This window comes from Fusarium phalaenopsidis (genome assembly GCF_050370095.1).
Source record: "Fusarium phalaenopsidis strain FUZ10S chromosome Unknown contig_32328, whole genome shotgun sequence".
Lineage (NCBI taxonomy): Eukaryota > Fungi > Ascomycota > Sordariomycetes > Hypocreales > Nectriaceae > Fusarium > Fusarium phalaenopsidis.
In genome coordinates, this window is record NW_028145393.1 from 345,915 (window position 1) to 372,834 (window position 26,920).

The 26,920-nt window shown below is 51.1% G+C and overlaps 10 protein-coding genes and 1 non-coding gene across 11 annotated transcripts; 8 read left to right on the plus strand and 3 right to left on the minus strand.

Moving 5' to 3' along the window:
• Positions 1 to 108: 108 nt before the first annotated feature.
• LRP88_12798 (uncharacterized protein) lies at positions 109 to 542 on the plus strand (the record flags this gene model as incomplete). Its single annotated transcript, XM_083249185.1, has 2 exons — positions 109 to 483; positions 534 to 542. The coding sequence occupies 2 exons, from the start codon at positions 109 to 111 to the stop codon at positions 540 to 542; spliced, it is 384 nt and encodes a 127-aa protein (XP_083094987.1).
• A 1,407-nt stretch (positions 543 to 1,949) lies between these two features.
• LRP88_12799 (uncharacterized protein) lies at positions 1,950 to 2,672 on the plus strand (the record flags this gene model as incomplete). Its single annotated transcript, XM_083249186.1, has 1 exon — positions 1,950 to 2,672. The coding sequence occupies one exon, from the start codon at positions 1,950 to 1,952 to the stop codon at positions 2,670 to 2,672; it is 723 nt and encodes a 240-aa protein (XP_083094988.1).
• A 1,579-nt stretch (positions 2,673 to 4,251) lies between these two features.
• LRP88_12800 (FAD-binding oxidoreductase) lies at positions 4,252 to 5,757 on the plus strand (the record flags this gene model as incomplete). Its single annotated transcript, XM_083249187.1, has 1 exon — positions 4,252 to 5,757. The coding sequence occupies one exon, from the start codon at positions 4,252 to 4,254 to the stop codon at positions 5,755 to 5,757; it is 1,506 nt and encodes a 501-aa protein (XP_083094989.1).
• Positions 5,758 to 6,299: 542 nt separating this feature from the next.
• LRP88_12801 (SMP-30/gluconolactonase/LRE family protein) lies at positions 6,300 to 7,699 on the minus strand (the record flags this gene model as incomplete). Its single annotated transcript, XM_083249188.1, has 5 exons — positions 6,300 to 6,685; positions 6,736 to 6,945; positions 6,996 to 7,103; positions 7,153 to 7,495; positions 7,544 to 7,699. 5 exons carry the CDS (start codon positions 7,697 to 7,699, stop codon positions 6,300 to 6,302), a joined length of 1,203 nt encoding a protein of 400 aa, XP_083094990.1.
• Positions 7,700 to 9,188: 1,489 nt separating this feature from the next.
• On the plus strand, positions 9,189 to 10,268 carry LRP88_12802 (uncharacterized protein; the record flags this gene model as incomplete). Its single annotated transcript, XM_083249189.1, has 1 exon — positions 9,189 to 10,268. One exon carries the CDS (start codon positions 9,189 to 9,191, stop codon positions 10,266 to 10,268), a length of 1,080 nt encoding a protein of 359 aa, XP_083094991.1.
• Positions 10,269 to 10,736: 468 nt separating this feature from the next.
• Positions 10,737 to 12,194, minus strand: LRP88_12803 (uncharacterized protein; the record flags this gene model as incomplete). The annotated part of the gene is made up of 1 exon (XM_083249190.1): positions 10,737 to 12,194. The coding sequence occupies one exon, from the start codon at positions 12,192 to 12,194 to the stop codon at positions 10,737 to 10,739; it is 1,458 nt and encodes a 485-aa protein (XP_083094992.1).
• A 430-nt stretch (positions 12,195 to 12,624) lies between these two features.
• LRP88_12804 lies at positions 12,625 to 12,718 on the plus strand. Its single transcript has one exon. It is a non-coding gene; the product is annotated as a tRNA-Ile (tRNA).
• A 556-nt stretch (positions 12,719 to 13,274) lies between these two features.
• On the plus strand, positions 13,275 to 14,324 carry LRP88_12805 (uncharacterized protein; the record flags this gene model as incomplete). Its single annotated transcript, XM_083249191.1, has 1 exon — positions 13,275 to 14,324. One exon carries the CDS (start codon positions 13,275 to 13,277, stop codon positions 14,322 to 14,324), a length of 1,050 nt encoding a protein of 349 aa, XP_083094993.1.
• A 2,492-nt stretch (positions 14,325 to 16,816) lies between these two features.
• On the plus strand, positions 16,817 to 18,392 carry LRP88_12806 (uncharacterized protein; the record flags this gene model as incomplete). Its single annotated transcript, XM_083249192.1, has 4 exons — positions 16,817 to 17,502; positions 17,554 to 17,863; positions 17,917 to 18,021; positions 18,084 to 18,392. 4 exons carry the CDS (start codon positions 16,817 to 16,819, stop codon positions 18,390 to 18,392), a joined length of 1,410 nt encoding a protein of 469 aa, XP_083094994.1.
• Positions 18,393 to 20,397: 2,005 nt separating this feature from the next.
• Positions 20,398 to 21,779, minus strand: LRP88_12807 (M20 family metallopeptidase; the record flags this gene model as incomplete). The annotated part of the gene is made up of 3 exons (XM_083249193.1): positions 20,398 to 20,624; positions 20,681 to 20,808; positions 20,863 to 21,779. The coding sequence occupies 3 exons, from the start codon at positions 21,777 to 21,779 to the stop codon at positions 20,398 to 20,400; spliced, it is 1,272 nt and encodes a 423-aa protein (XP_083094995.1).
• A 557-nt stretch (positions 21,780 to 22,336) lies between these two features.
• On the plus strand, positions 22,337 to 24,144 carry LRP88_12808 (uncharacterized protein; the record flags this gene model as incomplete). Its single annotated transcript, XM_083249194.1, has 6 exons — positions 22,337 to 22,491; positions 22,543 to 22,761; positions 22,825 to 23,083; positions 23,146 to 23,406; positions 23,469 to 23,801; positions 23,869 to 24,144. 6 exons carry the CDS (start codon positions 22,337 to 22,339, stop codon positions 24,142 to 24,144), a joined length of 1,503 nt encoding a protein of 500 aa, XP_083094996.1.
• Positions 24,145 to 26,920: the final 2,776 nt, after the last annotated feature.

Consider the following 26,920-nt stretch of genomic DNA (forward strand, 5'->3'; position numbering starts at 1 on the left):
CAAGATACCAAAGTCGCGCACTCTAAACTTCAGAATGACTTATCATACGAACCTTTTAAAAAAGAGGAAAGAAGAAGAAAAAACTCCGTGTATACCACCAAAACGAAGATGTCCACTACACCAGTTTTCCCCGATCACTCCGTCGATGTTGCTACCCCCCCGAAGCGGAAGCGCAGCCAGGCCGCGCTCGATATTCTTGACGAAATGGAGAAGCGGGAATACGAGCCATTGAGCCCCGAGACGGACGGACGCTATTTGGAAGATGTGCCACGCCGTGGCCGGCGGATGACACTCTTCCTCGATCGGCGACACCTTTCCTCCTCGAACATGGTGTTTTCGGTGCCTCGCCTGTGGCCTGGGTATCTTCGTATCCACCCACCACAGTCTACGTGCCAGAAGCGAGACCACGGTGGCGGTTCCGGGCATTCTCGCGGCATGAATGGCCAACGACATTTCGACGCTGCTAGCTGCGGGGACGGCAAGGTAAGCGTTCCGCCTTGTCTCTCCTGACTTGAATTGCACTAACTTCAAAGGTCCTTTAGCCACCCGTGGGTTCCGTTGGCTAGCAACGGCATTTGTTGTTGACCTCAGTGGCCTGCATGTGTTCAAGGTTGTTCCCGAATCGAGACGTAAGGACGATGTCTGTGTGTTGGCTGAAATGGAGGCTCCTGTGCAGAGGGTACCAGTGGAGGAGGGCCAAGGGTACTGAGTGGGAGGACTGTACCTGCAACGCGCAGGGGGTGTTTCGGGGATGTGGATGGGACACGGTCGAGATTCCCGCTAGGGTCGAAGGGTTGGGGTTGAGGGGGGACGACTGCAGCGCCATCATTAGCAGCAGTGTTGAATCAAGTAAGGATATGCAAATGTTGATCTCAGAAGTCATTCATCGGGCTTTAGTGAGCGCCATGTCAAGAACGGAGATAAGGAATTAAGGATGCAGGCCGCCACGGCTGCACGGGCTGGAACGAAAGAGGGGTACTCAAATCGGATACAGTGATTTGTGAGTGCGTTCAAACTGTTGGAGGTTTAGCTGGCGTTTGCACTGTATTGCATTTCGGAACATCGGCGTGGGTCTGCGAGAGCTTCTACGGATTGTTGAGTGTTTTTGTTGCAGCTGCAACTCGGCAGTTGCGGAACGATCCTTGGGGGCAGTGTCGGGATATGGACTTTGACTTGGCATTAACTGTGATGGAATCAAGAACAATTCCTCATGTTGACACTGTAGATACTGTAGTGAATCATGGATGGTAATGAGAAAGGAGATCAACCAGACATGACGCAAGCTGATTACTGATTAAGATGGCAATCCGATTGCCCATCACTCTAACAAGGACCGGGACCTAAGAAATTAGCGTCCGCTCTCTTCGAATCTTTCCGTGTCGGTGTTCAATTTGAGTTGCCGGCCAGGGAAAACTCCGAGTGAAAGATGCTCGGAGTCTTCCGAGCCGTTCAGCTGCAAGAGGCCAACACAAGGGCTGACAGCTTAACACAACTTCTTGACCTCTTGTAAATGCCATTTCGTGTCTATGATTGTTGTATATCTCAACTTTCGTCATGTCAAGTCACCATAAGCAGCCGAGATGGCATCTAGACTCAGCGGGCCCACGGCACGGCAAGCACCTCCCGCCATCACCATCATCTCTTATCATTGATGAGATATCTGTTCAAGCCAGTCAGCAGCCGATAGCTCCGGGAAGTTGCAGAGGGAAGCTCCGTTCCCTTCGTTGTCAATCAAGCTTGTTGACAGTTTGTCTAGCGGGTCTTCTCGAGAGAAGTTCTTTGGGAAGATGAGAGACAGAAATATCTATATAAGGGGGTCGTTGAACGGCATAGGAAACAATGCCATCTCATCAACACTCCATCGCTTTCATCAGACAATCACAAAGCATCTTCATCACATACACAACGCTCATCACATCAGTTCCTCTCAACCTTTCATCACCTTCATTATGCTTCTCAACGCTGTTCTTGTCAACGCCTTACTGGCGATGACTTCTGTCTCGGCTCTTCCCAGTCCCAACACCAAGCATTCAAAGCTTGCCGTTCGTGGTGACGACTACGACGATGGCTATGATGACGGATATCGCTTCAAGGTCAAAGTCCGCGATGATGATGATGACGACGGCGACGACGACGGCGACGACGACGATGATAAGAAGCTGAGAGTCCGTGGTGGTGACTACGATGACTACGACGACGACGATGATTATGATGACGATGATTATTACTCTAGAAAGGTCCGTCGTGACGATGACGATGATGGAGACGACGTCGACGACGACGACGACGACGACGACGATGATGATGATGATGATGATGATGATAAGAAGCGGAAGTTGAAGGTCCGCGGCGGGGACTACGACGACGACAATGACTACGATGATTACGACGATGATGATGATGACGATGATGATGACTACGACGATGACGACGACTACAAGTCCGACAAGAAGATGAAGTTGAAGCCTCGCATCATCCCCCAGAACTGTGGTCTCGGTGCCTACTTTGGTAACGGACGATGCATCTGCCGAACAGTCGGTTGGATCTACGACCCTGTCTTCCGCGGATGCCATCTCGACTGCGGTCCTACTGCTTTCTGGCGGGGCAACAGCTGCTTCTGTCGCCAGCCCGGTTTTCGCTGGGATCTTCGCAGTCGCCGATGTATTCGCTAGATGGATCATCTCTAACGGAAGTTGACTTGAGGAGGATTTGGGACATATTGATGTCAGGGTTGTCGTTCCTTTAATGTTCATGATTGCGCAATCATAAGGGCTCAACTGGGAAATTGAATAGTGGAAAGTTGGATAGGAGTCATTCTTTGGTATCCGGATTGTTGTAATATTTTCTTACTTAATTCACCTACTTTCCTTAACCTTCTTGAGCTTTCTTGCAGCGTGATTAACATTGCCCTGATCTATGAAAGTAAAACTTCTCCTAACACCCAGTAATTATTTGTTATACCTCGGGTCAGATTGCGCCTAAGGCCATTGATGGCATGTACTGTAGCCTAACTCATGAGCTCTGTGTGAGTTTGGGTTAGCAACTACCATGACTGTTTCGGTATTGTTGCTGGTGTCAATAATGTAATGTCTCAAAACAACTATAATAAACGACACAATCATTTACACACGCCAGCATGGCCCAGGCGCAAAAACCAAATAACTGATAATCTAGATTGCCATTTCCCCACCTAGTCCTGAAAACAATACCTCCGGTATCGGTATCGTTGTTCTCGAAGACTAGGTTGTTATGAGTGTATTAGCATTTGACCTTCTCGATGTCTTACCCTAGACCTTGATCTGCTCTTGGCGAAGCTGGGATGGACACTTCTGGTACCGCCTTGGAATACTCTCTTGTCCTAGTTTCTGCCACTGGAGGAATGATCTCCTTGCTGCATTCGCTCTCGGGTCGTCTAACTAATCTTGGCTTGCTCGCCTCATAACGAAACGATCTTCAGATGGATGGACTCTTGATTCTTTGTCCACTTTGTAGGAATTTCCCGGACCCCCACCTTTTTTTGCTCGACACACAGCCACGACTGGGCCTCAAACTTACGTACCACCTATTTACTTTCTGATCGACACTCCCAACACTCTGGGTGACCCTGCCCATCGAACATGCCTGCTCATCTTCCAATTGCTCACTCAGAATGCATGAGAAAGAATATGGGACTTGTAGTATTACCTCGGCTCCCACAAAGACTTGATGATAAAGCAGCGTGGGGGTAAGCGAGCCGGTTCTCGGCTCGATCAAGCTACACAAGACAAAACGAGCAGGTAAACAGAAGGAATGTTTGTTCGGAGTCGATTCCTCCGACCCAACGCCGGGTATCACGGAGATTAAAGGGTCCTTCTGCCTCGATTCAAAACGTTATCCCAAAGAAGCTTATTTGAGGGCTCTTCCGCATGAGGAAAAGAGAGGTTGCATTGATGCATTTGCGCACCAATTACAGAGCTCAGACGGTCCCGACTTGCCAGATAAGGTGTGGCTTAGACAGGGGACCTACTAACCAGGGAACATGCCATTAATCTGATAACTTTATTATTCCGTCATGAAGTCCTCACGGTAGTCGAGAACGGACAATTACCGACGGAAAGGTTCTTCCGTAGTTACCGCGTGATGGGACACGAGGTTTCACTAGAGAAGTGTCCTGGGACACAAGACCAATGCGGAAGCGCTATAAGAAGATGATCATCGCGATCAACCCACCCTCTTATTTCCTAGTCCTCAATCCCTCCTCGATTCTCCAAAATGGATGCCCCACGCTCCCTCCGACGCCTCGTCGTCGCGTCACTCCTTTCTCTCGCTGTTGGTCAAGATACCAACAAGGGCGCTGAGCTCAACAGCTGTCTGACTGCTGCCGGCGTTCGCAGCATCGTCGAATCCGACAGCACCTGGGCTACCGAGACTACCCAGTTCCAGAAGCGTCTCAAGCCCGACCCTGCTTGCATTGCCTTCCCCGAGAACCGCGATGAAGTCGCCCTCGCACTCGAGTGCGCCCGCAAGTCCTCCGTGAAGGCCAATGCTCTTGGTCCTGCGCACTCGTTCCAGGGCAATGGCTTCGGTAACCCTGGAAACTTGGTCATCAACATGGCTGCTTTCGACGAGGTCAGCTACAACACCAAGAGCAAGCTTTTGACGTTTGGTGGTGGTACCCATGTCGGCCCTGTCCTCAAGTATCTCTGGGATACTGCTGGCCGACATATTCCCCACGTTCGTGGTGCTCATGTTGGTGTCACCGGCTCAAGCATTGGTGGAGGTTACGGTACTACTTCTCGCCACCTCGGCACTCCCATGGATAGCATCGTCGAGGTTGAGTACATGCTGTACAACGGCACCATCGTCAAGGCTGGCAAGGGATCCGACCTCCTTTGGGCCGCTCAGGGTGCCGGAGCTTCCTACGGTATCATCTTGTCCATGACGACCAAGACCTACAAGCCCCAGTTCCAAAAGGCCATCAACTTCACCGTTAGTATCGGAAGTGTCACTCCCGAAGCCGGCGCCAAGGCTCTCGCCGCCATTCAGAACTTCGCCACCAGCAAGCATTGCCCCGATGAGCTCGCTCTCCGCTGGAGTCTGACTGCTCCTCCCTATACCGGCAGTGGATACTTCTATGGCAACCCCAACAAGTTTGACAACATTGTCAGACCCCTTGTGAAGGAGCTCAAGGCCATCAGCCCCGACTTTTCTCTCAATAAGACTGTTCTTCCCTGGTGGGATCTCGAAGTCGCCGTTGCTGGCGCTGGCATGAACTCGCCTACTGGAGGAAGCCTTGGTGGCAGAGCCTTCTACACCCAGGCTCTGACCACCACCACCGACCACCCCTTGACTCTTGAGCAGGCCCAACTTTTGTTCGAGAGCACCACCCTGTCCTTCAACCGAACCGACCTCCGAAAGTCTGGCTTCCTCGACCTCTGGGGCGGCGTCTCCCGCAACATCAAGGACAGCGACACCGCCTACGCCCACGGAAAGAACCTCTGGCTGATCCGCTGGGAAGCCAACTCGGTCGACGCCAACAACTACCCCGACGACGGCCCCGCTTACATGAAGGCCCTCATCAAGCCCTTCGAGGACTTTCTGGTCAAGGGAGGAGCTGCTCTCCGCGGATTCGTCAACTATGCTGATACTGAGCTTAACGAGGAGGAGTGGAGCTCGCGTCTATATGGAGCCAACTATGAGCGTCTTAAGCAGATCAAGGCTGCTGTTGACCCCGAGGGACTGTTCACGAACCATCAGCAGTCCATTCCCTTGCCATAGAGGATGTGGCCGAGATAGCGGTTGATTGTGGAGTTTCTTGTATATGATTTAAAGAAGAATGATAGATATAGACAAAAAAGAAAGCGGTTACATGTCCAATCATCTCCCTCCTTGGCTTCTTGACACTTCCATAAATCCCGTGACCTATTGATAATGCACTTTAAATTAACGCCAATGTGCATGTGCCGATCTGACGATCGATATCCAAGTCCCCACCAGCTTGCCAGCAGTACTTGATCTGGGATACCGATCGGCTCTAGAGGGGATCCTGGGCAATTGCAGATGTGACGTCCCTGCGAGTTCCACGGGCAACTCTGAGGCACGCGCTTTTAGTCCCGCAGAGGCTAGCATGAGCATTAAGACGATCATTATGTTATGAAGAGTTATTTTAATTGTGATTTTCACACACATTATGCATCACATGGTCGATCGCAGGTTTGCATCCGGAGTGATTAGCAAAGCTTGGGCTAGTCGTTTATTCAGGCAGCATCAGCATACTACCGAGCCTAAATTATCTATTCTATGAAACCAAAATTTCGGAATTACTCAATCTTCATACCAGAAGCAGCCAGGGTGACGTAGAACAGCTTAGTCTGACCAGTAATGATCATGCGTCCCTTGCCGGCAAACTGGAAGTTGGCAGCAACAGCGCCCGTGTAGATCTTGCCGATCAGCTTGCCAGAGGGGTTCCAAACGTGGACACCATCACCGCAGCCAGAGTAGACGCGGCCAGCAGAGTCGGTGTGGACACCGTCGGGAATGAAGGAGGCAGTGTAGGCAAAGGTCTTGCGGTTGCCCCAGGTGCCGTCGCTGCTCACATCGAAGGAGTAGACGGAGGCGGGGGCGGAGAGGTTGCGGCCGTAGAAGCCAAGGGCGATGCCGGTGTCGGTGACGTAGGCCTTCTTGCCATCGGGGGAGAAGGTGAGACCTGGTCTAGTTAGCAGGTCATATGGCAATGTATTTGGGATAGGAACTAACCGTTGGGCAGAGCAAAGTCATCGGCAGCGACGGCAACGGCACCAGTCTCAAAGTTGTAGCGATAAACCTGGTTGCGGAGACCGGGAGGAGGACGGAAGTCCTGGAGGTAGCCGTAGAGAGTGTCGGTGAAGTACAGCTCCTTGTTGCGGGGATGGATGACAACGTCGTTGAGGGAGCTGAACTGACGACCGAAGTAGTTGTTCAGAAGAACTTGGTCATCGTTAGCAGATGGCCCGGTAGTGTCACTCTTAGATGCTTACCAGTGGTGTTGTAGGGAGGGTTGGGGTTCATCAGGTACAGAGCAGAGGTGATGTCATCACCCTGACCCTCTCCGGCAAAGACAATGTTGCCCTTGTAGTTGGTGCCACCTAGAAGGATGAGTTTATGTACGTTACGGCTTGGTCACTGAAAACATACCGTTGGGGTTGATGACCTGGGGATTGGAAGGGACAACAGTAACGGTCACCTCATCCAACTTGCCCTTGCGCACAGCCTCAGCCTCCTTGAGAGAGATCTTCTGGATGATGGAAGACTTGTTCAGACCAGTGCCCGCAGCAGGGGCGCCGGCGTTCTGAACGAAGAAGACCTCATCCTTGGGAGAATGCCAGACCACAGCCTCATGGAAGATGGGATCCGTGTCAGAGGTGGCGATGAGGGTCAATGACGGATTAGAGCCAATGACGTCGAGGAACTCATCGTCGTAGATGTGGAATGGCTTCTCCAGGAGAGACTTTTCAGTCACACCAGGCCAAATAAAGGTCTATTAACATCTAAGCATGACTGACGGATCATCGGAAAGGTGACATACGGTTGAATCATTGGCCTCGGCGGGAGGAAGAACGTTCTCGAGAACGTTGAAACTCTTCCAGTCAACGACCTGCGCCGTAGAAGGAACTTTTGCGGCAAGACCCAGTCCCGACTGGACGAGGGCTCCGAGGGCAACCACAGCAAGAGAGGACGACATGGCAAGTGTGTGAGATTGATTGGAGCTTGTGGCGTGAGGAGAAAGCTTGCTTCATGCAGGTTCGAGGCAGGTGGCTTAAATACAAGAGGTAGAGGTTGCTGCGTGGAGTGTTGATCCTTACCGGTTTTAAAATTGCTAGATCGGAGTTCGATATGGATTCATTCTAGTTTGCATGCAAGGACCTTTCATCACGGGCGCATAGACGCACCAGACAAGGTTGAGTGTATGCAGGTACGGAGCATCCGGAGTTGACCTGTGGAGCTCAGCTGGTCAAGCTTGAACTCAAGCTTACAGTCTGCCTATCGTTAAAGTTCAGGCCCCCTGCACGCTAGTCATTTTCAAAAGTTCAGTCCCTGCCCTCGTACGAGGTGACGATTTCGGGCAGGTGTGAGAGTGCTACGTCGCCGGGATGTCGTAAACGCTTTGGCTCCACAATCGGCTTTGACAAGCGGCTCGGCGCGGGAGTCTGAGCTGAGCTGCCGAGTCGATCTACAGTTGCGTCAGAAGGCTTTGAGGGTTTGGCAAGAGGCCACTTTAATGGGACAAAGTGAACCTTGTGTGTAATCGACCTGATTGTTGAAGAGGTTTCGTAGAGCTTCTGAATACACGGATGATCCTGTCAGAAGCCTTGACAGAAATTATCACGACATCCCTTAATCACTGCCGGTTCCATACTAGCTCGTTCATCCTCCATTCGGAAGATCGCGGTCAAATACCCGTTAGTGCCGCCTGGGGTAAGCAGGCATATGTATGGATACCGACGGCTTCTCCGAAATGGGCACCGGGGAAAAAAGTATAAAGAGCATGACGCTCGGGGCAACACCTTTAGAGTAGCTCTCCCCGGGATGATGAGCGGACTGTGGGGAGAACGGAGGTCGATCCTCCTCGTGTCTGTGCTTACAGTACGCTTCTCGAACAGGTGGCCCCTGAGCTGAACTTTTGAACATGCCGGTAGCCAGGTTCATGGGAGTCTAGATGCGATAAGACTCATGAGTAAAAAGAAATGAAACCCCGAACCCTAACCCGAAGCCCAGGGAACCATCTGGAAGGATTATCCTCGTGTCAACATGCAACACTTTCTCCCAACGGCCTAGCCTCTCCATTTTAAAGTTTAGACGTGCTTTTTCTCGCCGACGGAACCCCTTAGAATAAGCAGAATGGGGCAAGGTGGAAACTCTAATTCAACCCACGACCGGGGGGTTTCAACACCATGCATTAATTTAGGCCAAGGATCTCCTCGTGTCGAGTAACAGCCTTAACAGGATGAATGTCTTCGGCCAATGTTGCCGGATCGTCGTGATGAGCATGTCCTGCGTATCAAGCGACTGACACTTGCTGTCAAATGGACGCCCCCTTGTTGGCCCTAAAATGCCATCTCTGCTACTTCTGGCTCTGATCTCCCTCTCATCCCCGTGCACTCCGTCTTCCCGCCAACAGCTCTCGCTCTCTATGCTTTGTACCTAAGCAGGGGCACGACCAACAGCCCAACATGGCCGAGATTGACCTCAACACCAAGAACGGTGTCGTCGCCGTCGTCATCTGCGTCTTCCTCAGCATCGCCTACTACAATGTCCTCGAGCTCAACGTCCATATCCTCACTTCCTTCAGGAAACGCAGCGGCCTGTACTTCTGGAGCTTCGTTATTGCAACATGGGGTATTGCGTTCAATGCTACTGGGTTTCTGTTCAAACACCTTGGCGTCGTGGAGCAGCCGCACGTCTATTCGACTCTTATCCTCATCGGATGGTGCACAATGATCACGGGACAGTCAGTTGTGCTGTACTCAAGGCTGCATATCGTTATGCATAATCAGAAGTGGCTGCGGTTGGTGCTGTATATGATCATCGTCAATGCTGTCTGGTTGCATCTGCCCATCATTGTCTTGGTCTATGGTTCCAACTCGAAGAACTCGGGTCCTTTTGTGAAGCCGTACGAGGTTTTCGAAAAGATTCAGTTGAGTGTCTTTTTCGTCCAAGAACTCATCATCTCTGGATTATATGTCTGGGAGACTACGAAGCGGCTTAACCTCGAAAAGAGTATCGGCAACACTCGAACGCGAACCGTCATGAACCATCTGATCTACGTCAACGTCATCGTCATTCTACTCGATATTACCATCCTCGCCCTCGAATTCGCGAACCTATACAGTATCCAAACAGCGTGGAAGGCGCTTGTTTACAGCATCAAGCTCAAGCTTGAATTCAGCATTCTCAACCGCTTGGTCGAGCTGACTCGTGGCGGAAGAGGTGGCAGCTCCTACACTCGCAGCCAGGGAGCCCACGACGTGGCTCTAGAGACTTTCAATGGCGAGAGGTCTAGGCATGTTACTGGAACTGATGGGCAGTCGGCTCCCGAGTATGAGGTCCGAGTCGGAAAGGGAGATCAAAATCACGGAGGTGCCCATACTCATGGCTCTGATTCCTACATGAAGACGACCGAAATCACAGTCCACACTCATCGAAGGAGGAGTAACAGCGATCGGGATAGTGACAGCATCCGGGGGGCGCCGGACAAAGCAAACGGAGATGCATCGTCCACATCATCCGAAGTCCAGTTTGCAAGATATTAGACATGGCAGGCATGTCTTGGCCACGGGCCTCTCTTGTCTCGCAATAGTATTTTTGTTATAATATCAACCGCTTTATCTTCACAACCCACGTGTTGACCCGTTCATTCATGGCGCAAGCCGCTCTACTCTGTGAGCCTTTGAGCCGAGCATGTCTTTACCCTACCACCTTTTCGGTCACAGTATCAAAAGGGTGTTCCATTAGAGTTCTGGATTAGTCTCCAGCCCGTCTCTACTAAACAAGACTAATAACGGCACTAATCGTCCTGGGCTGTGTTCTGAGCCTAAGAGGACCCTGGATCCGTGGTTCCCGCGACCCAATGCCGACAGGCAGATTCAGCTGCAACTGAGTCGGGTTCTAGCATCCGGCGTTCCAGGGTCGACACAAGCGTCAAGAGAAATCGTTAGCTTAAAACTACTTGAGTACCGTTCAATGCATCATCGAGACTAGATTAATCAGCGGCATCATCATCACAACTTGACAGCGCCCATCCAACGCTCCCGTGCGGCCTCCAAGTCATGTCCTGCAGCATCCGTCTTTATGGCTGCCGCACGACGGCGCATTTCGTCCCTCAATGGCTCCCAATCTGCCACAAGCTTCCCATTCCGCTTTTTCACTTGGCCATTCACGATGACAGTATCAATATGCCCCACAGAAGCATTGAAGACTACAGCCCCGGTCGCACTCGCGACGGGACTGCTCTCAATGTCATCGCATCTAATCATGACCACGTCTGCTTTCATCCCAACCACGAGACGCCCGACAAGGTCGTCAATTCTCATCACTTCAGCTCCACCAATAGTCGCCATTCGCAGAACCTCGGAGGTTTTGCGCGACACAGTGACTGGAATGCGTTTCTCATTCTCCACAGCACGCTGTGTCTGCAAAGCGAGTCTCATCTGTGCAATAAAGTCGTTTCCCTGATTTGACGTGATGTCGATGCCCAACCCGGCTCGGCAACCTCCGTCGCGAGCTCTGAAAGCAACAGGGAACCCCATGCCCATCTGTAGCTCGGTGTCAGGGCTGCTCACAACGCCCGCTCCTGAGGTACAGATTTCGCGTAATTCGCTGTCGGTGAGTGAAGCCCCGTGAGCGAAGACGAGATCGGACTTAAGTGCACCGGCGTCTGCGAGCTTCTGCACAGTCTGCTTGTGTAAGAGATCCATGGGGCCGTGGGCGACATGCATAGTAACGATGCGAGCCCCGAGGCCGCGGGCTTCGGCAATCTCACGGGCTGTGTCGTCAAACGCCTGCGCTTCAACCTCGTTGGGCGCAACACCAAATGTCAGAAGCTGATGCCCCGGATGGTTATCGCCAAAGTATTTCTCCCGAATTCTCGCGGCGTCGGCGAGTCGCTCCGAGTGGGTAAACTCTGTAGTCGCAGAAGCTCCAGAAGCATCACTAGGTGGGTTCGCGTAAAATCCGTAACAAAATGTCCCTCGGATACCAGCGTCCTTCAGCGCTTTTACAGCCGCATCGGCGTGATCTGGAGAATTGATGACATGGCAGTGGTCAAGCACAGAAGTGATGCCGTTGTTGAGCAGGCTCAGCGCGCCGACGTAGGTTGACAAGTAAACATCCTCAGGCGTGAAAAGACTGCCGTACACACTCCGCATGCTGATCATGTAGTCGAGCAAAGACCAGTCAGTAGCAACACCACGGAGCATCTGCTGCCACATGTGATGATGGCCATCGACAAAGCCCGGGATAACAATTGCATCCGTACCATCAATGACTTCCCCAGTTAATCCATCTGGCTGGGATAGATTCTTGCCCAAGGCGGCGATGCGGTCTCCTTGGATGAGAATATCGGATTCTTCAAGGATGTCTTCCTCGGCGTTGACCGTGATGATGGTCGCCCCTTTGATCAAGATAAAGTCGGTTTGCCCGGAAACCCGGGTAGTGAGGGTCTCGGTGGACGATGCCATGTTGCGAGCGATTGCGAGTAATACTTGGTTTTCAGGAACTCAATAACTGGAGTTGCGATCAAGTTTTATAGATAACCCCTCCTCGGACTGTCGTCAAAACCAGCAAGCTAGGCTCACGTCATCTTCGGAGGATCGAATAGGATCGTGTCAGTTGAGCTTAAGGCTGACACCGAGCTGCAAGCCAGGGTAGCATGGTGACGATTTCTGCCTTGATCAGCATAGAGGTACGTCAGCTCAATGCAACCATAACAGCTAGTCCGAGACAGAGTCCGAGGGTCTTATACATAGCTGCTGGGTCCTGGCCGCTATATTGCTTTCCATACCAAGCTCTCTGCACCATCGGTGCCATCTTACCCTGTGCCGCCGCAATTGTCACCACGGCGGCCACCGTTCTGGCGAAGTAGTGAAGCCGTCCTTCAACGATTAGTCAGCTTCCGTAGCTCAGTTGGTTAGAGCGTCGTACTAATACTCCATCAGAGTGTCCTGTAATGCGAAGGTCTCTGGTTCAAGCCCAGGCGGGAGCAGTGCTCATCCATTTATTTTTGACGGTACTTTTATCACTTCCTTTTTTTTTTTTTTATCCAAAATGCCCTTGGTTCCATGGATCTGCCCTCTTTTTGAACTCAAGTTCCTGCAGATGTATATTCAGCATGATGTTTCTTAAGGTCTCGTAGATGGAGTCATCCAAGTGCATACGAAATGGATCCGTCTTTGGCAACGCCTCCTACGATCGCCAGACAACTTTTTAAGCAACCATTGTCGCTGCTAGAATTGGGATCGTGCCCCAATTTCCTCGTTCTTATGGCCTGTTCCCTAGAGTTTAGCCTGGCTATGTTCCCCCGGCTTGACTATGGGCAAATGACACATATACTTTTGCTGGAGTTCTGCCATGCATACTATCTCCGTGACGGTACAATCAAGTTTTTGCAACAGGCCGAAGAGTCATAGACCAAAAAGTCTGCTCTCAGGAGCGTTATAAAATGACCCGTCCTGCTCCTGTTGCCTGAGTGAGCTTCACACCTCTTCCATCTTTTTCTCTCGTCCATCAAGACCTGACTCAATGATCCCGTTCATATAAAAATGCTAGGCACCTTCCACCTCTTCCCTCAGCTCCCATGGGAATTGAGAGAGCTGATTTGGGGTTTTGCTGTCCGACCCAGAAAGCCAGGAGTCCACATTTTCGGAACAGACTACGGCACCAACAAAGCGGACGAAGACATTACACTATGCGTTGATTATGCCAGGCCGTTTCTTGCCTCCGGAAGAGGGATTCAATTGACCTCTCCAACACCACGACCCCTACCACCTACTGGTGCTATGCACGAGCCGTCCTGGACGAAAAACAACCCATCCAGCTACCTTATTGACGGAGGTCTCTGGACAGCGTGTAAGGAGTCTAGGGTCGTCATGGAGCAGGAGTACGAGTTCAAGCGTTGGTGTGCCTTTACAAATGGTCGCAAAAAAGATTACAGTTTCAACATACGGCTGTACGACTTCCCCGGCGACTCGTTGCCCGATGAGAAAAGAATGTCAGCAATAGGCTATTTCCTCGATAATGGCTCCCCGCATTATTTCACAGTCCTTCCGGAGATGGATATGTTCTTCCTCCCGGCTGACGGCCGAGAACTAAATTTGATGAAATGGTACAGTCTTCAATATGCTCACGGACTTTGGTCACCGAATGTTGGACCTGCTGGACCAAAACATGTTGCCATCGAATTCAATCCAGAATGGTGTGCCAGGATCGAGACAGATGAGCGGGACGAAGAAGGCCTAGCCAAGATCCTAGATGAGTTCGCTACCGCATCCATCTTGTCCAGCCAGATCGGCACCATATGGATCGTGGACTATAGCTTGAAAAGACGAGGAGGAAATTTTGAAATGCGACCAAGGGAGCGGAGAAGGAAGATCTTTGAAGGCGCAGGCCGTCGATTTGTCGAAGTGGCCGCTGGTTGGCACCAGGATGTGACAGACATTCACGACGATTTTGAGACTGATTCTGGCTGCCTCGAATTCTACAAGGCAATAGAGGAGGCTTCTAGGGAGTTGCAGAATAATCCTGGCGTTGCTGATGAGACTCTCTTCTACGGCAGGGCGCATTTTGGCGTTCTGGCGTGCGAGCTTCTCTGAAGAGGGAACATTGGATGGTGGGACTATACTTGGGTTAGACCGACAGAGGAAGTTTGAAGAATGTGAAGAATGTGAATTCAGAAAGTTGATGGCCAGGATAACACATTTGTTCTTTCAAAGAGACAGTCCTATCTGCGACCCAGAACAATATATGCATGTGACGGAGCCACCCATGGGCCTTTTCGGAGTAGAGTTGTACAATCCAGACAAGCCATGCACTGTCCACCCTCAATCGGCACCTCATCCACAAAAGAGAATATGTGAAGTGCACGTTGTGAAGGCAGGTACTCTAAGGTAGCAAGAGGTCACGTGACTGTACACACCTCGATGTCTCCCAAGATGGCCGCGAGACCTCGGGCTCCCACAAGCTGATCAAATGCGCCGTCAATGTAGGCTTGGTCGGTCAAATAGCCCTTTCAAGAGTCAAACGCGGCTTTTCATTATCGACAAAGCGATATTCAGCACTGTTCGCCCCCTCGCACGTTGCCCGGATCTCAGCACATCGCCTTTGAATTCGATCATGTAGATTCTTGACTCGGCTTTGAACAGCCTGCTTGTGTTCCTCATCATCCTTTCAGCCTGACTGGGAATAATGTACGCGATTATATCCTGCGTCCCCTACGCGCATCTCCTTGCGTCCTCAAAATCCCATGAGATCCTCCCAGCACGGAAGTCGAGTGTCACGTGCCGACATGAGTTCGCCGACACAGGTTCAATGCTGGCCGCGTCGAGACTTCACGCCCTCGCGTCTGGCATCTTTTCTAGAAAGCCGCAACTCCTCCATGTGGCCGGAGAATGTCGAGCAATAGCTTCCTTCAAAGGCAGAGAATATTCCCGCCAGCAGGCACAGCGTGTCGGTCTTCTAGCTGAGTTATCCCATCAAGGGCCGGGCTTCAACTACAATAAAGAATACATTATCAACACATCATATCATCATACCCCAATGCTAACACAGGAGGCTGTGGAGAGACTTTCACTGAATATGAAGGGTCGATGGTCATAGATGAGTCTTTGACAGTAACGCATGTTGGAAGCCTGAAGGATACTAAATTAGCGCCGGTCTTGGTAACATGTACCAAATCTTTAGTATAAACGAGCTGTGCTTTGGAGGTGGAGAGCCAGAAAACCTCCCAGCTGCGTTGCTTTCAGTTACATGATGTAGGTTTGGGACTTATGCTTGCTAGATTTGAAGATGGTCCGCCTTGGAGAAGACTGACGTAGGATTCAAGGAATGGGACTATGCGCGTTCTAGAGCCATTCCTTCGGTGCTCCCGTTGATAAAGGATTCCGATAACGGCCCTACCTGATCCTTCTATCTTGCCTAGCAATAACCTATACCACCTGATAGACATGGTTAAAGGGATCTTCTATTTTGTTTTATGTGGTCCCGAGCGCTTGGTGAAAATTGCGTCGTCATCCCTTTCACTCAAGCTCCAAGGCTTTAACGATAATACAGGCTGTTCAAGCCACAAGCTCATAAATCTGACCAAAGAAGAGCGAATGGTAATTGTAAAAATTTGGTGAACAATTCTACATATTGGACTCTTCATTCCGCGTTCGGTGTAGCTGGGATCACCGGGATTCTGCAGAGACCACGTGCTTATTCCACCCCATTCAGGATTGCAAACCGGCATCAGTCGACAAGTGATGATTTGACAGTCGATCGACGTTCAGCTCGAGAGACTCCGCCTAATTCCGGCTCCATTTAGGTTGACACCCTGCTGAGCGGCAATGGCAAGGCATCCCGGGAAACAGCTTATATGACTGGGGTTCTATTGCAGATGAGCTCTAAAGTGGTCGTTTCAGAGTATACCCAGTAAGACTGACAAGCTCAAGCACGTGTTATGCAGATCACGAGATCTCGCCAATGCCATCCGCAAACGTAAGATTAAACTAGAAGGTTAATGACCTTCCTCTGTGTACCTTGGTCCATTTAGCTATGCTTCAACAATTAACGTTGATCCTTGAAACAAAGCGTTCCTGCGAGACGAACTCGAGTCAGCACTTAAGTTAATTGAGTGACCGATACTATGGGACGACGCTGAATCGTACCTTGACCAATAATAAGCGGGGAAATGATTCGAAAGAGGCAATTGACTGGACCCTGGTAGTTGAAGGATTAGCCTTGTCGCCCGGGCCGTAGTAGAAGGATCTTTTTTGGGATCCTTGGAGCCATGCTGCCGAATCCTTCAGACCTTAATCAAATCCTCTACACATAGGCGCTTAGGGATTGTCGGCACGGGGATATGCTCCAGCAGTTCTATTCGCTTGTCTGTATGCTAGAGCCAGTTTAATGGTCTTCTTATCTGGAGATCCTAGGAAGCTTGCTCATTGGGCGACATACGCTTCAGCGGCTGCTATTGTGATTTTGAAGCCGTGTTGAGGAGTATAAAGTGAAACGGTAGCAATCCGTCAGACAACCAACAATTACAACACTTCACTTCACTTCAATTCGTTCAACTCTTATACATTCCTTACAAACATTCGTTCCAATGAAGGTTTCTCCATCTTTTACTCGTTACGCGCCCCTTCTCGCCGCCACCAACGGCTTGGTGCTTGGTGCCCCCAGCGGCAACGGCAGAGTCGGCCGCCAGGACCTCTCCGACCCTGCTAACGCTGACTGCACTGGACTTGGCGACTTCATTGACAGCCAGGTGACTGTCGGCAACGATAATGGCGGCGTTTACACCTGTGTCGGTGGCTGGAGCCATGGCGCTTTCCCCACGGAGATCGAAGCTCGCGCTGATGAGAACATGCTTCGCTGGATCCGTGTTCGGTTCACTGATGGCTCTGAGCGTGAGGTTGGCACCAAGCCTGACCTTGACTGGCACAAGCGAGAGGGCAAGGTTATCTGGGACCCCTGGGTAGACACCTTCACTCAGTTCAGCATGTACGATCATGGTTGGGGCGGTGGTCTCGGCCGTCTGGTCTTCCGTCTCAACTCCTGCCCTCGTGACAACTGCGAGGGAGATGCTGGTGGTTGGGTGCCTGATGCGGCTCAGTTTGATGTTCCTCATGGCATCGACGGAAGTGGAATGCTTCTTGGCTTCTCCGTCAAGCACGGTGATGGAATTGACTCGATGACTCCCCTCTTCTCCAAGACGGCTGTGGACAAGGTTGTTCTGAAGGACCCCGAGTTCGACCCTACCTTTGAACAGCTCAACGAGAAGCCTTTCTCGTAGGTCGTACTTGCTTGGCCTTATAGACATACACTGACATACTCCTCTAGTGAGAGAATGATCGACGCCGTCCAGGTGACTCACGTCCTCGATAACAGAAAGTCCGAGAGCGAGGCCAACATGTGGATTGACTCCTCCATCGCTACTGAAAGACAGCACAAGATCAGCGAGGTCAAGGAGGAAGGCTCTGAGCACGGTGGTGAGGTCGGGCTCACCGCCAAGGGTGAGGTTTCCTGGAAGGCTGGTGTTCCCGGCTGGGCTTCTGGTGGTAGCAAGGCTGGCCTGGAGGCTTCAGGCAAGTATATCGGCAAGAAGGTTGAGAAGAAGATTGTTGGTGACGAGAACACCAACATCATCAAGGTAAGTTGTTGTATGGAGGGTGTCATGGGATCTGATGCTAATACCGCTAACAGGAGACTGTTCGCTTCCGTGTCAACCATCTGGTTCCCGGAGGAGGCATGGTCCGATGCATGACCACCGTTCTTCAGAGTCGAGCTAACCTTCGCTTCCGAGCCACCGTAAGTTCAACTCTCTCTACCTCCCTCATCACACAACACCATGCTAATTGCTTCCTCTGCAGCTTGAGAACAAGTTCAAGGACGGCACCTCTTACGAATACAAGGTCACCGGTCTCCTCGAAGATGCCGACCACTCCGAAGCCTGGACCGAGTGCGAGGATGTCAAGCCTGAGGACGTTGGAGGAGTCGAGATTCCCGCCACCGACAACCACCAAGTCGTTGGCGGCGATGGTGGTGACCAGACTGAGGACAGCCCGGGTCTCCTCGTTCCTGGCGCTATCACCGAGTCCGGAGTATACTGCCCTGATGGCACCAAGGTTAGCGACACTGAGATGTCTGATGAGGAGTACAACGCGGCGTGCCCTATTTAGACGGTGGCATCGAGGCTTGAAGGTGTTGGCTTGGGGGTTCGGATTTCTTCTTCACTGCTCTACAGCAGTTTTTTCTCATTCTCCCTTTCTTCTTTCTTCTCTTCCTTCTTGATTTAACTCTCTTCTTTTAGCGGTGGAGAGTTTAGGATGGCACCACGGGTAACAGGGTTGAAACTTGTAATCTGCCAATAGACTCACCGAGCTGTATTCTTAACTCACACCAGAAAACTAGATCTCTATTATGATATGCGTTGATGCTCAAAGGTCCCTTACGGTTCTGACTTCCTGATCACTTCATCCACACTCTCTAGTCATCAACACGCAAAGAATGCTCCTTGGTTCCGACTCGCTGCCCATAACCCATCGAGCAGACACATGACTCCTGCCATTAACGGTCTCCTCTACACGCTAAAAAGTTACTCCATCACCTCTTGCTTAATTAGAAGATACTATTGTTTGTACCGGATGGCCTCAGGCGAATAACTAGCACTTCGGTGATCGGCGCTCGGTACTCGGTACTCGGCATTCGCCTAAGCAGTAGTCTGCGCTTTCTTCTCCGGATAACCCCATGTTGGATTGACCCCTCGTGTGGCGGCATATGCCCCGAATTTGCATAAACCCCTGGTACACAGATATCCTAGCCTTAGTCAGGTGACTAGGAAACCCCCTCTTCTCTCGAGAGGGGCCGAGAGGAAGATCAAGCAATAACATCATCACTTTTGGCTCCACATCGTGTTGTTTCATATCGTTCTGATCGAATATGCCGTACGCTATCCAACACCCCACACAAGCTGATCTCATCACCATCACCAGCTTCTATCCCCAATTTCCTTTCAGCCTTGCTACACGAAGTCAGGAGAATTTATTCAGCGGCTGCTGCGCTGTGTATCGTTCCCTTCCCTCCAATCCGGCTCACAGGCCAAGCCCTCCTCATCCGGCCTATCCCAGCATCAGCTGGCACAACCACTCTTATCGCTCAAGATGGCTGACGTTTCGGTTGAGTTCATCTCGACTGGTAGGGTCAAGATGAGAGAACCAATGAGCGGGCAACCCATCACCAACAGAAATACCACACTCCGTCTACTCCGCTCCTTCACAGGAGAGTGGACAGCATGGATGCCCATTGGCGTCTTCCTTATCAAGCACCCCGATGGACCCATCTTGATCGATACCGGAGCCTCGCCTCAATGCATGGAGCCAGGGTATTTTCCAACCTTAAGCTACCTCGCCACAGTGCTCAACCAGCTTGAGGTGGAACCAGAAGACGGCGTCGTGAGCCAAATGGAAAAGCTTGGTGTGCGTCCAGCAGACTTGCAGGCTGTGGTTCTCACACATCTACATCACGATCATGCTGGTGGTCTGAAGGAAATCGTTGAGGCTGCCCCGAGTGTGCCTGTCTTCATCAGCACTACCCACTGGGAGGCCTTCGGAAAGCACCCTACCTATGCTGCTATGCAAGGTTGTGCTTCCAACCACTGGCCAAAGGAGTTCAATCTAAAGTTACTGAGGTTTGATGGAGAGCCGGTCGGGCCATGGAGTCGGTCAGAGTCCATCACAGCCGACGGAGCAGTTGTCGCAGTAGAGACACCGGGACATGTTCCGGGGCACCTCTCTGTGATTGTGAAAGGCAGCAGCTCAAGTACAGATGACGCTGAGAAGTACTTAATTACAGGCGATGCTACGTACAGTTTGGAGTTGTTGGAAAGAGGGGAGCCGGATGGCATTAACCAGGATCCAATGATCGCGTTTAGGAGCTTACAACTCATCAAGGAGTTTTCAAGGCAGGAAAAGGTGGTCCTGCTGGTTAGTCATGATGTAAATACGGCTTCCAGGTTGCAATTGAAGGAGATATACCGTCCGAAGGAGGAGTGAAGTTATCGACACTGAGAATCAGCCATAATGGTCGAGAACATGTATTATTATATACCCTATGTGCTATTTCAAACTGTCTTTGACCGCAGGTTTTTCACCTTCTAGACCCCCTGAGACTCTCTCTGCATCGATGCTAGCCGCTCCGTCTACCGAAGTCATGTTTCACCCTAGCCGCCAAATCTGCATCATCGAGTACCCTAATCGCCACCATCGCCATGCCCTTTCCAGCTTTCACAGCTTCTCTATGGGCTTCAATAGTGCCGGCCGCATCGGTAAAAGCCCGATTGTGACAAGGGACTCCGGGGGGCGTGGGGATGGCGAATATGCCGTGGAAGCTTGGGACAACGTGTGAAACGTTGCCTTGATTCGTGCTGTCAGTCATAGGCTTTGATGCTGGAGGAGCCAGGGATACTTACCCATATCTGTTCCTGCTGATGAGGGCTCATCGTCCTCGTAAAGAACATCCTTAGCCAGTGATACCATCTCACTAACGTAAGCCATAGACAAGGCTTTATTCACCCGCAATTCTTTATACGGTATCGCTCTTCGTCCTCGAGTTAGTGGTGTGAGTCAACAACATGAGATTTTCAAAACATACCGTGTGATTTTTACAGTGCACCCTGACGATTTAGCGGCGCCATTTGCACAAGCTTCCACTCTTTCGGACAAGGCGTCGACTTCGCTGCTGGAGAAGCTTCTCACACCCCAAGTCATCCTCGTATAGTCCGGAATGATGTTTGGGACCTTTCCTCCCTCTTCTATAACCCCTTGTACCCTCTGATGTGGTTTAATCTGCTGCCGAAGCATAGACACCGTTGTGTATGTGCTGACGGCAGCATCCAGAGCGTTTATGCCGCTCCAAGGCTCTTGTCCGGCGTGAGCATTTTTGCCAAAGAACTCCATGCCAAGGCGTCGGGATGCCAGAGTCCGGAATGCAGCGATTCCAGTTTTTCCATCCTTGACCTGATGGACTGGCATTGCGTGACACATGAGCGCCGCAGAGACGTCATCAGCAAAGGCGCCAGCGTCAATTAGCTTGACCTTGCCGCCTCCTCCCTCCTCGGCAGGCGTACCAAGAATGCGGACGCGGCCGGCAATGCCCAGTGCAAGTAGCGCGCTGGCAGCTCCAACAAAGGCCGCGATGGAGGCTGTGGCGATGAGGTTGTGACCGCATCCGTGGCCTATATCGGGAAGAGCGTCATATTCTGCGCAGAAGATGACGAGTCGGCCACCCGAGCCAGCCTCTGCTTCAAAGGACGTATCCAAGCCGTGCGCGTGGCGTTGGACCTTGAAGCCTTGAGATTCCAGGAAATCTGTTATGGTGGCATGGGCAAAGACCTCCTGGTAGCAGAGCTCGGGGTGGGAATGGATGCCATTGTTAACCGCCAGTAGGTGCTTGTCGATGGCATCTACAGTGGAAGCAATGGCTCGCCTTGCCATCTGTAGAGACTCATCTGCCTTGTGTTTAGGCGATGCCTCGACATTGTGCTGTTGGTGGACAAGTATGGCGGTCATGTCGGATAAATAGGAGATAGGTGATAGACGGACAGTAACAAAGGTAGTCAACCAAGATGGTTAGTCTGGCAAACTTCTTGGCTCAGCGGGCGCCGACGGCATCTTTTGTAGTGCGGTTACATGATTAGGTGAGCTTGTCCAGCTCCTCTTGTTATACATCAGCAACAGCAATTTGATGACCTCTTCCTCCGAGATCACCCTTTGGATGAGCAAAGCCAATTGAGAGTTGATGATTTAGCCGCTCCTTGGTGTAATGGATGCTCCACTAACCCGCAAGAAAAATAGCCGATAGCCGACAATCGCTAGCCGCTAATCTCCTCTAGCCTTCGTTGTTGGTCTCACGACACCAGGGGTTCCCCCGCAATCATGCCAGAACGAGTTGGGACCCATCAAGAAATGATAAGCTGGGGTAATAAAGCTGTTCGTTATCAACTTTTCGTTAATCATGCATGGCGGCTTCTATATATGAAAGACCGGGCCCGGCCTTGAGAGCACCATCTTCAACTCTTAACCAATTCTTACTGCTTGTTTCTTTGTCCCCATTTAATCCCCTACCAATGTCTGAATCACACAAAAAGGCACAGCCTGAAGACGGCGATGCTGCTGTTTCGGTCAATATTGGCGCAATGGAGAAGGACGTAGTTGATGACACATATGTCCCAACTCTCTCCGCAGAAGAAGATGCTCAAATCCTTCGAAAGATCGATCTCTAGTTCGTATTAACTGTCACTTCAATAACCCCCAGTCTTGCTAACAGTTTCAGTCTCATCCCCATCTTTCTCTTCTCGTACCTCTTCCAGACCCTCGACAAGCAGGCACTTGGTTTCTCTGCCATCATGGGACTGGAGGAGGATCTGAATCTCTCGGGAAGTCAATACTCTTGGGCAAGTAGCATCTACTACTTTGGGTACCTGGCATTCTCGTACCCTGCCTCGTATCTCATTGTTAAGTTGCCTTTGGGCAAGCTTATTGCCAGTGCCTGGTACGTGCTCTCCAAGACTTGGAGCAACAAGGACCAGACCTAACTAACATCGCTCCTCTCAAGTACCGTGTGGGGTGCCGTCCTCATTGCATCCGCTGGTTCGTTCAACGCCAGCGGACTGCTCGCCGCCCGATTCTTCCTCGGAGTAGCAGAAGCTTCGATTGCCCCAGGCCTAGCTACTATGGTTTCAATGTGGTACAAGAAGTCTGAACAACCCCTCCGACACGGAGTCTGGTTTATGGGAAATGTCATGGCCGGATTCTTCTCTTCGTTGCTCTCCTACTCCATCAGCTTCATCAAAGCCGACATCTCTCCCTGGCAGGTATGCACTACTCTTCCCCAACACACATCTATAACTTGAGTCCTGACAAGTCGCGCACTTAGATCCTGTTCATCATCTTTGGATCGGTCACTATGCTTTGGGGCCTTTGTCTCCTGTGGCTCATTCCCGATCACCCAACCACCGCACGATTCCTTTCTCCCGAGCAACGCGAAAAGGCCGTCATTCGAGTTGCCACAAACATGTCGAGCGTCAAAAACGACACCTTCAAGATGTACCAGTTGCTAGAGGGTCTCGCTGACATTAAGATGTGGCTGCTAGTCCTGATCATGTTGTCGTCTAACTTGGCTAATGGCCTGCAAAGCGTAAGACCCCTTTGCCCGTTGAGCGTGTAGTATGTTTCTTGAGGCTTACCACTATGTTGCAGTTCCAATCCATCATCCTTAAAGGCTTCGGTTTCTCAAAGGTTCACACTTACCTCATCCAAATGATCTCGACAGCTTTCCAGGCCCTAGCTGTTATCACTGCCACGGCCGGTAGCACGTATATCAAAAACTCCCGCACTTACTTCATGGTGGCCATTTATGCAGTGGGTATTGCAGGAGCTGTGATGGTCCAGAAGATAAACCCTGAACATCTCTGGGCCAGGTTCTTTGGCTTCTGTCTTTGCGTCAGTTTCGTGGGCAATTTCCCCATGGTGTTTTCCATGTCGACTGCCAACTTTGCTGGCTTCACAAAGAAGACAACTGTTAACGCCGCTGTAAGTCACTACGCAATAATTTCACTTACTTCCCCCTCTCCAGTCTGCTAACATTTTGACCCAACAGATCTTCGTTGCTTATTGCGCGGCCAACATTGCCTCTCCGCAGCTGTTCAAGGCCAGCGAGGCGCCCAACTACGAAAGTGGTTTCACAGCTTGTGTCATCTGTTTGAGCGCTGCTGCCGTACTGAGTGGTGTTCTCCGTTACTATCTCATCTGGGAGAACAAGAAGAGGGATCAACTCTACGGAGTCCCAGAGAACAATCCTGAAGAGGTGGATCTGGCTCAAAATTTGGAGGATAAAACTGATGCTGAACTACCCGAGTTCCGATATTCCATCTAAGTCGGATCCTAGGACGAGGGGGTGTCAAAGCTGGATCTAACCAGCCTTCTGTTGGTTAGACTGGGGTTTTTGTCAATAAGTAGCCCATTTTGGAATAGATAGTAACAGTAGGATTGTTGATAGGATCAATAACCACGAAGGAGTCCACATAATACGACGCCAAAATGTTTTCGAAACGCCGTGTCTGACCTGTTTTCTCCAAACATCCCAAAAGAGACCCCGTGTTAGTGCTTCATATCACGCAAACAATCCCAGACCAATCGTATATCTCACTGCTCAGAAGTTTACATATCCTTGTTGAGAAAAGTGATCAGCAAAAGTTCCATTGGACCTGATTTCGAAAGAACTTTCCATCATCTGTAGAGTTGACGTCATTTGTTCTTTGTTATCCCGGCCAAGTCATAGTATTGTGCTGCCCCTCCAGCGGAGATGCAGTAGTTCAAGCTCCAAATTCGCGATCAGAAGGGGACAGGCCCTAGTAACGTCATTACCGGCTACGACAGACGATGGTTGCCCGATGAAGGCACCCGCACCGTTCCTCGGATTTGAGAAGTGCCTCCGAAAACTGGGTGACCCGTTCCCCAGGATCAGCCCCGCACTCCATGTCTATTCCCGACATTAGTTGCCGTGAGGTTCGGGGAACTAGGATTAACTTAGCGGCACAATTCTCCAATCATTTCATCCTTCTTATCGATGAATTCTAACTAGAAATAGCAAAACGCCCTTGATAAGATGGACCTGGTTGCCGACAGAGCCGCTGGTCGGCTATCTTTCGCCCATCGGTTCGTATTCCGTCTCCTTGAACATCTTCCCTCACTCTAACTTAATACTCAGCAACAGTCAACAAGATGGAGTCAAACATCCCTGGCATCGGGACAGATGAGTCGCGCCCTCTCTTGCAGCATGTGCCAGCTCCCCGCAGCAAACCCCGGTCGAGGAACGGATGCTGGACTTGTCGTGGCAAGGCCGCAAAGAAGCGTTGTGACGAGACACGCCCCATCTGCGGCAGATGCGCCCGCCTTGGCCTCGTTTGCGACTATCGTCCTAGGCCGCGGAAGTCAAAGGCATCCAGATCGTCTCCAAGTCTTTCTGTAACACCGAGACACCCGTATCTGCTTTCCCCTGCAACCAGCCTGGCTCCTCCTACGGAAGCCCCCTGCTCACTATCCCTGGCCCAGGTTGACCATGAAGCTATTCGCTATTTCCGGACGGCATTCGCCAGTCTTCATCACACCAAGAACCAGGAATATTCATGCATCTCCATCATGTTTAATCTTGCCCAGGAGGACCCGATGGTAATGCACATGGCTCTAGCGCTCAGCTTCGGGGACATGGACCTCAGACGTCCCAACCCATCCCCGAAAGCCACCCAGCGACCAACCTATCATTACTCGTCTGCTTTGCGTCTCTTAGCAGATGCTGTCGGTCGCGAAGAGCCATGCGAAGATTTCGATTCCCTCCTCACAACTCTATGGCTCATGATTTTGTACGAGCAGCAATTCGGGCACTCGCAGAGCCAGGGCTGTACCAATCATATCAAGGGGGCAGCTTCTCTTCTTCAACACCGTATGAACAAGCTTCTTCGGTTCCCGACATCCGACCACGACGTGGGTGCGCCAGCTTGTGCTCTAACACGAAGGTCTAGCTCAGATACAAGGCCGATGCTTTCATTATACTCGGCCCGCATGCTGGTATGGATCTCTGGATCCGATGCTGCCGCAGCTTCCACAGGGGCAGGTGGTCACTTCAACCGGACCTTGATGTCTCTCCTATCTGAAACACAACAGGAGGATAGCGGCGCCAATCTGAATGACCCTTTTGGGCCTCCTCCGCTCTCCCCTCTACAGAGTTACATGCGCATGCACCGCTACTCGAACCCATTATACCGCGTTGCCTGGGGCCACACATATCCCCAAGCCGAACTTCTGGACGACCTTCAGAATCGAAACATTTATAATCTCCTAACCGTCTGTAACCTCCTGCGCTTCATGGTGGCCGAACTGGCTACCGTTCCTGACAGTTCATCGGACGAGTTTCAACAGCAGGCAGCAAGCGTTGCTGCCGCTATTAGGAACGCCAATTACACTTACTCAGAGCTTTTGGAAGTTTCTCGTGAGTTGTACACCGAGACAGATCATAGCCAAAGACTCGTCGCCAATATTAGATACATCGTTCCCATCTTCTACGCCATCCAACTCGAATTCCTCCGCATCACACAGCCGAACTCACCTCTCGGGCAAGGGAAGAGGCAGCGGTTTCTTCTTGCAGAAATCATGAGGTTGGCATTCCAGCTGCGCAGTCACTGGGGCGACGATGGATTAAGGAAGATTGCTTGGCCACTCTTTTTGGCTGGACTCGAGACGGATGATCTTCTTCATCGTGAATGGATACTTGAGAGGTTTCAAAAAATGAGCGAGATGGGGGAGCATCTAAAGCGGGCGTTCCATTTTCTCAAAGATGCTATAACTCTTCAGCAGAATAGTGGCCGGAGAGTCGATATAAGAGAGGTGATGAAGGAGTATCCCATGTTTGTGCTGGGCTAGCTTATTTCATCCGTCGAGAATACAATTTTGCACTCGGCTGCAGACTAAAAAAAATACTTCAATACTTCAAAGTATGCAAAGCAACATCTCAGTGCTCCTCAACATCGGTGAAACGTTGCTACATTGACGGAGAAAAGGATATACGTTCGAGAGAGCAATTAGAAAAAAAATGGTGCTTGTCACGCCGCTCGGGAACTCAAGCCGGTTGCATCCTTGCCAAGCGCGTCCCGCTC